The sequence below is a fragment of the Lathamus discolor genome, chromosome 1, assembly GCF_037157495.1.
Source record: "Lathamus discolor isolate bLatDis1 chromosome 1, bLatDis1.hap1, whole genome shotgun sequence".
NCBI classification, from domain to species: Eukaryota; Metazoa; Chordata; class Aves; order Psittaciformes; family Psittacidae; genus Lathamus; species Lathamus discolor.
In genome coordinates this window covers 139,663,224-139,676,455 of record NC_088884.1, presented here as the reverse complement: position 1 = coordinate 139,676,455, position 13,232 = coordinate 139,663,224, and the positions used below count along the sequence as shown (strand labels likewise).

The 13,232-nt window shown below is 37.5% G+C and overlaps 1 protein-coding gene across 1 annotated transcript in view; it reads left to right on the top strand.

Annotated features, from left to right (window-relative positions):
• Positions 1-8,383, top strand: part of GRXCR1 (glutaredoxin and cysteine rich domain containing 1) — a 42,284-nt gene extending 33,901 nt beyond the window's left edge. The window contains exons 4-5 of the mRNA XM_065698117.1: positions 4,875-4,940; positions 8,170-8,383. Of these exons, the coding sequence (XP_065554189.1) occupies positions 4,875-4,940; positions 8,170-8,349 (246 nt within the window). The 3' untranslated portion in view covers positions 8,350-8,383. The remainder of the gene's footprint in view (positions 1-4,874; positions 4,941-8,169) is intronic.
• Positions 8,384-13,232: the final 4,849 nt, after the last annotated feature.

Sequence of the window (13,232 nt, the reverse complement as noted above, 5' to 3'; positions counted from 1 at the left end):
TTTAACGATAATTATCTTCTGATATGCAAATGCAACACAAGTTCAGAAGCCTGGTGTGTCAGTAAATTATTAGTGCAATAATTTTTTTTCTCTCTTTTAATTTTGAATATTTTTTTCTGGCAAATCCCTCCCTGAAAAAGTATGCCTGTAGCAATACAAAAGGGAATCTATATTAAGCCATCCATGCGCCTTTCAATGAGTCATAAGGAATAAAAAACCCACAAAACCACACACAACCCCTAATTAAAATAAGTACAATTTTGAAAGGGAACGACATTATTTTTAATGAGATAAATGTAACAAAAGCACCGTAACTCAGCATGTGTGCATCTGATAGAGGGTACAGTATCCAAGCCCTTAGAAGCACGGACAAGGCTGCTAGAGCACTGCAGGCTGTGAGGATAAATCTTCACAGTGCTGTAGAATTTACCATTATCTGCACAGGAGGAATGAAGCAAACCTATGACTTGGGCAGAAGCAATAGAAAAGTCATATTTAGTTCCTGTCAAGCAAAGCATGACAGAGGCTAAATATGAAGTACAGCAGGTATTTTAATCTTCTCATATTTTTAGGATTGACTTATGGTATTTCCTGACACACACAGTCTAAATATCAGTCTGTCAGGAAACTGCAGGTTCTTTCTGCAGCATGCTTTTTACCAGCTGATCTAATCCTTCCTTTTCACCTGAGGCTGTTTCCATTTGAAATAGAATTATGCCATCTGCTGGGATGCCAAAGCAGAATAGAAAGTGACTTCCAAAAAATAGCTATACAGAGAAAAAAAAAATAAATAAAAAAAGAACATTTATTTATGCTTTTACAAAGGCACTCAGGACTGTTAGATGGTCATGTTGTGCAAAGACCCATTCTGCTGGAAAACGGATGCACATAAAAAAGGCCGAATAGAATAATCCTTAATAAACATGTTAACTCACTGCATAATGGATTTAAAATACATTTATTTTATTTTTCACTTTGAATGCATGATTGAACTCTGGTGTTCACTTGCTATACAAACCTAAATGAATCTTTTTCGTATATGTGAATTCAACATTTTTTTCCTGAAGAAACTGTTTCCTATATAGTTTTCCCAGATGTGACGAATCCAGAACAGCATGAGATTTACAGTAAAATTATATTACCTCATTGCTTATGATTATTTCCCAAGAACAACGAAGCTATTTTTGTAACTGACTTTTAGAAAATATCTGTGTAGCATATTTTTAGTCATACAAGAATTATTATATGTATTGTTTATAAGTTTATTTTTGCTGCTCACCAGTGCCCACATATAATTAGTAGCTCTCAATTGCCTCCGGGTTTTGTCAGATTAAACGCATTCGCCTGGTGTTCACTTGGTGGGGTGGATATGAACAGATTTGTGTCAGTAGAACCATGACGTAATTATTGCAACGAGTCACCTAGCATTTTCCCACGTGTTTCCTCCGTTTTGCAGTTTAACATTTCAGGAACAACAGGGTTCAATTCATTTGATAGTTCTTTATTTATTTTTTTTCCATATCAAATCCAACATTTCTGGTACTGGGACTACACTGCAGTGTTAAGTTTCTCAGTTAATGGGCGGATTTCCAGGCATTTAATCACGCCCCATGTGTTTGTGACCAAGGGGCACCTCGCTGTGGGAGGTGTAGTGGTGTAGGTTGACAAGTGTGTGAGCTCTGGGCAGACAGGGGTGTATATACAGCCTGTCTCCTTGGTAAACCGCAGTGAAAAAACATGGCAGTTCCAGTGTTGGTAAGATGTGTGATTACAGTCTGATGCCTTAGCAAGAGGTCTTGTCTGTATACTTAGCCAAAGTTTGTTTTTAAGGAATTAAGGGATGCAGAGCAAGTGTGTGCACAAAAGAGATGTCCCAGTGACATGCTAATTTTTACCTGTAGAGAAAAAAAAGATGTGGAAGAGAAACTGCTTCCCAAAATAAGCATTCTGTGTTCTAGTTTAGCCAAATGCAGAGCCATATATCTATTTGTGTGTATTCCTTGATGAAGAATTACATCATGAAAATTGTAATGTTACATCCAAGACAGGTGAGCAACAGACAGGTTTAGTGACAGGTCAGGGCTGAGGCAGTAGGAAATGTAGTGGACTCTGGATTTGTCCTAGTGCCACGATTAGTGCGATAATACCTGAAATACTATGTTAATTTCTGGATGTTATCAAGGGAAAACTGTGAAAATATGTTGAAGAATGAAAATGATCTAAAAATGTGTTGAGTGATTTGGCATTTCCTTGAAAAAAGAAGGGTGAAGACCTGACCACAGCTCCTGGGCTCCTCCACAAATATAGTGAGCTATTGAAGGGAGTAGGTAAAGATTCACAGGCTGGTAGTTTGAAATTTAACTGGTTAATAAAACTGAAAACTCAATTCTCCCTGCTGCTTCTCTAACCATTATGGCCACTGTCCCTCATGCTCTGTATGTGTGTCTTAGGGGTGACAGACTCTTTAATGTTTCACATCCCTTTGTGGGTAATAGTGATTGAGCACAATGCAGGAACAAAGTCAGCATTTTCTGGTTAGAAAGCAGCTAATGGGCTTATTTAACAGCTGCTTTAATTATTCTGTTAATTATAGACTCTGTTAAAATTCACAGATCCAAAGGGAAGGTTAACCTCTGCAAAGTATCTTTTATGCAAATTTCTCTTGAGGCAGCCATTAATCTGAAAAGATATACTGAAACACTCGAAAAGTTTGATAGCCATTTGGAAGTTTGTTTTTTAATTTTAAAACCATAATAACAAGGCTTTCCACTTTGCAAGTAACACAGCTGGCCAAGTGAATGTCATCTGAAATATAAATCCTTTAAAGTATGAATCTATAACGGAAAGCCTGTCAGAGTTTTAATTATACTGCTGTAAAAGCTAATCAGCATTGTCATACAGCAGCACTGTCACATGGAGCAGGAGTCACAAGAATGTTTTTGCCAGCTGCTACCTCAGAGATCCTTTCTAAACAGCAGCAAACCGGGGCTTGTCTAGCTTAGGTAATTTGCAGTGCTGCAATTACATCAATAAAGCTGCAAATTCTTAATGTCTCTGCATTAGATGGGCAGTGAAAGCTTTCTCTTAAGCTGCTGCAGTGTACTCGGGCCCAGAGCAAATACACTGTGGGTTGCCTTGTCAAGCCCTCACTTTGTAATGCCAATCACTCCTATTGCCTGTTCTGTGTGCAAGCAGAAAGAGATTAGACAGCAAGTGTGAAAGGGGCCGACAGACTGCTAAAAGCTGCTTTGCTGGGGGGACAGCATAATGCATATGTCAAAGTTGGTAGACTATGTACCCATGATCTGTAACAGATTTCAATAGAAGAATCAGCACAAGTAGGGTTACCCAATCTGTTTTCTGTCATCTTCTGTGACTAATTAATCACACTAAATACCTTGTAGATAGTTATTTTTTTAAAATACTGCTTTTTGGCATGCACATCCACTAAAATACTATTTTGCTTTCTAACTGAAATGAAAATAATAAAAAAGCTGAGTCAAAAGTGCTTCTTTATATATATATTTGTGCAAAGCCAGAACACTTTCTGTAGGGAAACTAGCCTCAGTAGGGTGTCACATAAAATGCCTTGCAATATTTTGGTGGCCCTTAGTTGGCTTTTGGCCTGCACACTTGCAGCCTTTGCAGTCCTCAGCAAGGCACTATGAATGGTTGGACACTAACATGTACATTAGTGATCCTAATGTGTTCACTGTGCTCTGCAGCAGCCTTTCCTTTACCTTCCAGTAACAGGAAGAGCAGTGCTGGTGGGGGAGCTGGGGCTGAGACGCCCTTTGGCTGACTGTGGGCAGATCAAAGTAATGGGACATTCCAGCCATGTATCAGCATCCCACCGCACCTCAGCTGTGTACCAGCATCCCACTGCACTGCAGATGTGTACCAGCATCCCACCAAACCTTGCAGCTCACTCCAGAAGCAAACTTAGAGATGAAATTTAACAGTCTACGCCTGTAGGGATCAGCAAACTGGGGCAGAGTGATGGCACGAACCCACCATGGTTTAGACATGGCCAATCACCCTTAGCAGCAGGTACCTCACTTCCAGCCTCAGTTTCCTCAATTTTCATTGATTTCTCTTGATCCACTGATTGAAAGTGTCTATAAGTGCTTGGTAATATTTAGTATTCAGTGAATTTGGTTACATAAGTAAAGTGTAAGCATTCAAATGTGGCCATCCAATTGAAAGAAAAATAGTTTTATGTCATCTTTGACACTTTAATTTTGTCTGCAATAATCCCTTAGCATTTACTTTCAGGAGGAAAATAGAAAACCCACTTCAGTACTGCCCAGGTTCAGATCACAGAACCCCTCAGAGGCCTAATGCAGTTGCACTAAATTGTTATTATTCATTGCTGTGTCTGACTTTAATGTTACAGTATTTTCATTACCCTTTCTCTCCTTGTGTCATACATTAGGCATATTATGTCTTAATTCAATGCTCAACTGCCAGAATAGTTGAAATATAATTTCCTCCTTTAATTTTGTTACATTCTCTGATGTGTTGTATTTTTCTGTAATTGTAATTTTTGACAAGGTAACTAGACATGTTTTTTATTCTGTCGGGAAAGAGAATGTTTGTAAAATAAAGGGAACCATATCAGAATTCCAAAGCTGTGTCACCTTTTCCGAAAAGGCAAAGTGATACACCACCCGGCAGCAAACTTCAGGCACTACTGTCAGAACTGCAATTCTGTTCTCCTTCTAGCTTTCCTAAGTTTGACCTAATGACAAAATACTTTATTTTGAGTCAGATTTGTCCTCAGCCTGTTAAAATTTTCAAACCCAAATCTTTTAATCATCTCTGTTTTTTTCATGCTAAAATAGCTGACCTTTTCCTTTTTCTTCTTCAAATAGGGTGCTGAGAAAATTCTACTAATGAATGAGTCTGGGGAACTTCAGGATCTCTTGACAAAAATTGAGGTAATTGTATTTCTGCAAATAAGCATAAGAAATTGCACTGGATATTTTCAAATGAGTAAATTTCCTGTTTTAACAGTTACTTTTCTTCTTTTATGAACTATGATCCCAAATGTTTTGTTTTGTTTTTTTTTTTTCTCTTTGAATGAACGATATCAGAGTATCACAACCCAGTTAGTTTGAGAAAATGTGAATGACAAGAGCATCAAACCAAAATGTCCATCCTTATTTTCTCTTGATTTTGTCACAGCAGGAAAGGCAAGTAATTTTTATTTTCCCATAACTTTCGACACCATTTTTAATATTTAACCTTCACCATGCCCTGGGGTAAGCAAGCCTCTTGTGTGGATGCTGAGCCCCTTCCCTGTGTACTACTGTGAATACTCTGGGTACCCGCACATCTGCATTCTGACCAGAACCGAAGCTGGGCATCTACAAAATCTGAACAAATGCTGGAAGTTTCCAAATCCACCGATTTGCACAGATTTCAAATTACAAGTTGTCATGCTTTTTTCCAGCTCCGAGCTTGCCATGTACATTGAAGTTCTCTGGGATAAGTTTGCTTCTTATCGTGGTCAGCTGATGCATGCTCCCTGAAGACTCTTGAAGTGTGGGTCTGCTCTCACAGCTTTGCTGTAAGCTAGGAGCTCTACCAGTCACCAGTTTTCTGCTGGTCTTGTGCTCTTGTCTGCTCAAGGCATTTTCTGTTTTCCTTTGGATAGTCTGCAACAAAGAACATTTTGGGGAGACCTGTGTCATAATGTCTGGGTTATATAGATAGCTGTGTCATTAGAAAATGATTGTATTGCTATTAATTATCTTGTTATTTTGAAATCACCCCTAATCAAATTAAGATAACACATAAACTTCAGAAGTATGTAGCATCAACATTAAAAATAGATAATGAGGATATGATATTTGTAAAAGACACTGACAAGAAAGCAAAGATACATCTAGTTAATTTAACCCCAAAGGTTTTCTTGCCTTGCATTTATCCAAACTACAGCATATGCTTTCCTAACATGCTCTCAGTAACTCTTTGTATACCATACATCTTTGAGTTTATCACTTTGTGAGAGATGTTGGTTTCTCATAGCCAATCTCCCTCTTGAACTCCTCTAGAAGTTCCAGTCAGGCTGAGCCCAAGGGTTGTTCACCCCTGTCTTATTCAGGAGATAGATTTAACACTGTCCAGCAAATCACGAACTGCCTCATCCCCTAACAGTACAGGTGGTACCCTCTGCATTTGTGTGGCCTGTTCCTTAACTCAGCAGAACCTTCCTTGCCTCATGACATTTTATGTATTTCTGTATAAAATGCAGAAGAACCTGTTGACCATATTGAACCGCATTGGATAGCTAAGCAGAAACTATTAAACAAAAGTACAGATATGATTAAAACATGTAGCATTCCATGGATGAATACGAAAGTTAGCTAATACACCTCCTTAATATGTTTCATTATTTTGGAATTAAAGATCCTCAGATCCTGCTTTGGGGGGTTGCATAACATTATTTCCTAGCACAATGTGTGTCCTAATCTTGGGACAGAAATTGCATCTCTAAACCAAACGATGGCAGACTACAGCAGACTGATAACTGCTTACTGAATACAATCACTGCTTCACTGGCTTTTATTTGTTTGGTTTTTGTTGTTTGTTTGTTTTTTTTTTTTTAATGGATTTGCTACACTTGGAAGGGTCGGTCAGGTTTTCCCATTACTGGAGATGCAGATGGTGATGGCACAAACTGTCATCAGGTCAAGAAAGGAATGGCCATTTTTCAAGGAACTGAGCTAAAGCAATATTTCATTTGTTTGTTTTTTTTTTGTAAGTTCTCTTAACTACATGGAAAGGTAGTTACTTACAAACCTAACAAACAGTAATGAATGTAGAGATTAAAATATTGTTATTTTAAAATTTTAAGATTATTTTCAGTAATGTCCGATGAAGTAAAATGCCATCAAAAATTATAGAAGATGTGAGTACTTCTGAGATAAAAGGAATGTTAATTTTACATTAAATACTTACTAAAAAGTTAATAGTAACTTTAAAATTAGCATGTAGCTAATGAAGTAGCTTGCACAATGAAGAAGAACAGCGAGTTTATGAGCTACGGAGCAAAAAGCACTTTTTTTGTGTGTTCACCTGAGTTGTCAATAAGTGAATGCTACTATTAATGGTTTCGCAGAAAACTGTAGTTTCCTCTATGAAGCTACAAGAAGGACTATCTTACCTATATATATTTTAGTGCATGCTGGTAATAATTTGTGGCTGATTTTTTAGTGGTGCATAATTCCTCAGACTATGGAATTGTCTGGATTTTTCTTCCTTTGTCAATAAATCTGTAAAGTCTTTACTCAACAGTGTAATGTTAAAGCCACTTATCTGCACTGCGGTAAGTACCCAACCTGGGGTACCTTTTATTTCTCTGATAGAGAACTTTAAGGCTATCATTAAACAAACCAGCCACATTTTCAGCAAGTTAAACTTAAGAATGTCTTTGAATCCCCTTCTTGTGTTCCCCAATGCCTTTAATCCAATAAAAAATAGAGTAAAATTCTTGTTTTACTCAGGAATTAGGACAATTGAGGGAGCCCAAGCCTTGCTTGCAGCAATTTTCTCTAGGTATAACTGTTGAATACAGATAATTCTTCTTTACACTTAAAGCTTCAGCATTTTACACCCATAAATTTGAATACACCACTTATTTCCTCAAGCAGTATTTGTCAGAAGCTATGAATTGTTTTCTGATATGATCAACTCTAACTGTAATGGGAACAATATGTTCAGCATAAGCGTGCAAATGCTAAAAGTCATAATATCTTAATGTGCAGCATAGGAAATATAACATCAACATAAACTGCCTAGAGTTTAGATTCAATCAATCGCAATACCTCTTAGAATTCATCTAGACCTAAACTATATCAGAGTAATGTACAAAAGCTATCCTTTAGCTAGCTATTTTGGCAAGTATAAACACAGGCCACTAAGGTATAATGTGACTGATGATCCTGCAGTGAGCCTCTCTGACCATTGCATGTGGATCTGACCAAAGGAAAAGGCAGACATAATGGCCTTCCATGGTGGTATACTGTGAGATAGGGCAGTGGGTGGTGCTCAAGATGAGAACCAGAATGTGCATTCTCATCTGTTCTGAAGCCCTCATTTTCTAGAGCTTATGGTAGTTGATAAGGTAACATTTTTGTCTTTCTCACCCTCTTCTTTGAGCAGAGAGTCCAGCATCCTCACGAGTGCACCTCTTGTGGGGGCTTTGGTTTCCTGCCGTGCTCAGCGTGCCATGGGAGCAAGATGTCTGTGTTTCGGAACTGCTTTACGGACTCATTTAAAGCCCTCAAGTGTACTGCTTGTAATGAGAATGGGCTACAGCGCTGCAGGAGCTGTGCAGGCTAAGTATGGCATCTCCACATGTACAAACTGATTTCATGGCACTGCACCAGTTTGTAATATGATTTTTTAAAACTGATCTCTTTATCGAATTCAGTCAATAAAACTCCATTTGTAGTATACTTCTGCTTGTTTGGTCACTTCTGCTGTTTTAAACTTCGGTTGCTAACCATATAATGAACTCTGAAATATATTTTTCTACTTCCTTTATAGAGACATTTGTAGTCTTCAAAAGTTATTGTATAATCAGCCCTTTGGATGTGGAGTCTTCCTTTTTTCTATAGGCTATCATCAGCAAGAGTAAGTATTTCTGCATCATGCCCTCAACATTACAGCAAAAGGAAACATAAGCTTCAGATAATTAATTAAATAGTTGCTGCTTTCAAGACCGGCGAGAATATAGATTTTGTGATGTGGACTAGCCCAAGATGGCTGAATTCTGGCCTGAATTTCAAGTGGCAAGAGAACAGAAACATTTCTTAAAAGTCCATGAATCAATTTTCTCTTTCAGTACTGCTTTGTGTTTTTTACTAAATAGATGTTGTTAGATAAAGTCACATAAACTTTAACTATAGTAGATATTGATAACTGTTGTACTATCTCAGAGATTTATGATCCTATATATTACAGTAGATCTTACAGTGATCAACTGAGAATACCAAATAGCTTTATAAATTGCATATAAAGCAACTGAGGATGAGATTTCTGCTTTTTCAGGTTAGTGACTGTTGTGGTTTGATGGCTAACCTGGCATGAGTGTTTTAGGGATTCTGTTCCCCACAGGAAGGCCACTTCTTTATCCCTAGACATTACAAACACTATACACACCTTTGTCATTTTTGGTGGGTTTCCCTACCGGGACAAGAGACAGCAAATAGACTCATGGCACTGTGTGCTCTCCACATTGAAGATATTTCAGCTTGGCATAGCATTTATTCACATCCACAGAGTACTTTTTAATAGGGTACTTTAATGGAGCACCACCTTCTGCTTATGTAGATGTTGCATATCTTCCTCCTCTTCCTACAGTCAGTTTGTACTGGCACAAGCAATACATACGTTTAGTGTGTTGTTGAAATTGGTGGTGGCTAAAAAAGGCTTCCATGGTAGGCATTCTATCCTGCCCAAACTGCTTTAGCAAATGTCAAGACATGTAAATTTTTTTGCTTTTTGTTCATTCCTTGTAAAGCTGTGCTCACTAGGGTTAGGTAAGTGGATTTGGCTTTACCAGACGCTGCTTAATCTGGTGAGGATCCCATTTTCCTTCTCACTTCCCCATATAACCTTCCTTTGTCTGTGATGGGAAACTCAGCTTTCCTTTCAGTGTTTTGGGCACAACATAGCTGTGGTATAAAATAGGATAGCTACAGCTGCACAACATGTGGCTTACGAAAAAATGCACCTTCTGGTAATATTTGTGTTTCCTGATGCCTATATTCCCTCACCTGAAACAGCAGGCAACAAACTTTCCTCTACCTCCTCTCACTTGCTATGTTTAGAAGTGGCAGCTGTGCTGAAGAGTTGGACAAGCTGGGCTAGCTAATCTTTTTGACCATTTCAGTCTAAGGGAATTATGCATATTCTATGAGACATTGAATGTGCAGGCTTGATTCTACTGCTCCTACTACAGTGAGGCTCAGAAGGAGTGTCTGGATAAGATGAGAGAGATTAAGTTTTCTGCAGAGGTCATCCACAGTGCTTAGCATCACTCCAGCTATAAAACTCTGAACTACAGATGTGCTTAACTTATTACTGCCTGGATAAGCAGAAAAGAAAGAAAATACAGTTCCCTTTTTCTATGACTGTCATGTAGCCTCCATTTCTGGCTAAAATTGCAGCCTAGACTGTTATGATAAGGAATGGAATGTAACATACATATTCATATCAATATGTAGAATGTTGTCATTACTGATGCACAAAAACTTTCTTCAGTTGTTGACATGCTGTGGATCTAGGGAGAGAGCACATTCGCAGTAGTGAATACTGCACTTAAGATGTCATAAGCAAATTTGTCCTTGAGGGAAATTACTGTTGAAGAAAATGCCAGTCTTTTTGTGATGCTGCAATTCCACAGTCTTCACCCCAAGACATTTTGCTTGATGAGATAGTCCATATCACCATTCTCCTAGTAAGGAACCATGTGTCCAAACTTCTGTAACTTGTCAAAGTATGTTACACATTTTTAGTTTCATTGAAAATGTTTTTCATTGACCTGGAATAAGGGTTTGAAGCTGGTTTTCCCACCTCTCAGGCAATCAAAAGATGACTTATTTTCAGAGTAAGACAAATATACTAAGAAACTAAAAGTTTATTTCCTGATTTATCTCCAGGGGCCATGAAAGAAACTTAAAGAGAGTCCTAGCCAAGGTACTACTTTTCTAACAGAGGCACTTAACTCCTTCAAGCAAAGATGCAGCAAAACCTCCTTAGTTTTCCTTTTAGAAGGGAAATTATGAAAGCAAAAGGTCATGTTTAGTAAACCCTTTTATTTTTTTCAGATGTTTTTTATGGGAGACTAGAAGATAACAAAATAAAACACAGGAAATGTAATGCTCTCAAATAGAACATTCTTCAGGCACTATGTATTTCTCAAGACACCTATAACAAATTTCCAATACTGGAAAAGTTATTTTCTCCTCTGTCATCAACTGAATTACCATCTTTTTCTCTCCAGCTCTATTTTCCTTGTAACAGCCTTCATGAAAAAGAAAATAAGTTTGGTTTTTTTTTAAAGAGATGTTTTTATTACATGGTTTACCACCTTTGCTAGGGTTTTGAGTCTGGCTTCTCAGCTTGCTCTATCTTATAAGCACTGGAGGTGACAGAATGACAACATTATTAAGGCAAACCTAGGAACCAGCTCAGGGATATGACACTCCTGGTATAAGGTATGTATCAGGAAGCTAGCAATACAACTTTCAAGTCATTCTGAGAAAGGACAAAGGAATGAAGCTCAGGTCTGATTTATACCAGTATTGCAGCTTTGCTTTCAAGGAGTTAGCAGCAATCTCCTCTGATAAGATAAATAAAATTAATTCAGCTTCATCTTTGTGTAGGAAACTTTCTAAGTTCATCAAGCTCTGCTAACTAACTTTACCTAACTGGAGAAACTTGAAATAAAAAGAAATAAGAAGAGTGTTTAAAACAGAGGGGGAAATGAAACAGATGTGGACAGAAAACACTAGACTGGACATGGATAGCTTTCTCTGGCGAATTTTTGGGAAGGAATCAACTGCTTGTTGTGAGGTAGAGGAAAATATAGATGAGTACTTTCTAAAAATCAAATGCTGATGTGATGGGGACTAGCAACCTAATTCATACCTGGCCCAAGATCTCTGCAGAGGTTAGGTGCCGGTTCAGTATCTACACACATTCACAAATGTGAATTCAGACCCATCTGAGATGAACAAGTACTCTGAGAAGTTGTGTATGTGAAATTTTAGTGATCTGATGGTGATTAGGAGCTTCTTTTGAGATTTCTTTTCCTGAAGTTTGGCTCCAAGGCTGAAGTAGTATGTTTTCCTCTGTAGGTTTTGGCCTAAAATTTTTTTTCTTCACTTCCTCTTATTAATATCGATCTGATGAATTTTAAGAAAAGAATGAACCTTTTTAATGCATGTGACACTTTCCAAGTAAAAAGCCATGTCATACTGAAGAAACTAATCATATACTCAATTTCTACAGATGATCACATATTGACAAGCCTACATGGACTTTCACTTCATATAGACTCAGGCTGGAATCTGAGCATATGACTGGTCTTCTACTCTGCAGAAAATTTTACTGTTCATAAAAGCAGAGTGTAAGCAAATTTCTTACTCTAAATAGGGAGGAACACTTTAAGCAGAGTGTTCATCTTCTTCACTTGTTTTTTTGGCAATAATATTGGGGTATTTCAGAGTAATGTATTTCTCACTTGCACAGGTTAAGGCCATAGTGATTATGAATTTGATCTAATATTATGCTATTTAATATTACACCATTTAATAAACATGTCTGGGTTTGCTCTGTTAGGGAGTACCTTAGTTTTTTAACACACTAATGGACATTCATTTGTTGTGGAAAAAATCCATCCATTTTCAATAAAAAATAGTGCTCCTGGGAGTTGATTTCCATACAATCTCTGGTTGCTTCCTTGGAGTACTATTTCTAAAGATGCATAAAAGAGATAGGCTGTCTTACTTGCCAGCAGCCTACTGTAATAAAGTATTTTATATTAATTTGGAATGATGAGAGCTTTTGCAGGCAGTGCTGCATAAACAAGTCGCCCTTTCAGCTCATACCTAAAAATTGCATCAGGCATACTGCTTACTGACCTCCATACCTAATTCTAAAGTTTGCTGAACTCAGACACAGTCCTCCTGAATCAATGCAAAACAGCCTAATGTTTTAAATTCTTGGTTGATTTGGTCTAGACTATCTTCCCTTTGTAAGTGATGCACTGTGAAATACAGTTACATAATTAATATTATATAGCATATAGTATAAATGGGTCTTTTAAAATAAGAATGCAGTGTGTCTCAAAGCTCTCCAAGGTGTTCAGTCAGTCTGAGTTATTTTGCTGCACCTGGGAACTCGTAATTATGAATGAATAGAATCTGACAGGTCTTGAAAGAAGAGAAATTAATTATGCTGTAAGGAAACAGGTATTGGAAGAAAAATTCCTGCTTTTGACTCCAGTGTCACATGAAAAAAGGAACAGAAAGTTCCTGAGGGTTTTGGGGTTTTATTAATGAAAATAAGAAATGAATTTTACTGAGCTAAATTTTACAATTTTTATGAGTAAATACATAACGGAAGACACTGCAGGTACTTCTTTTAGCTATTGCCTTTGTATTATTGCATTAAAATTAATTTTATTCACTTAGCCTGAGATACATTGTTTGACC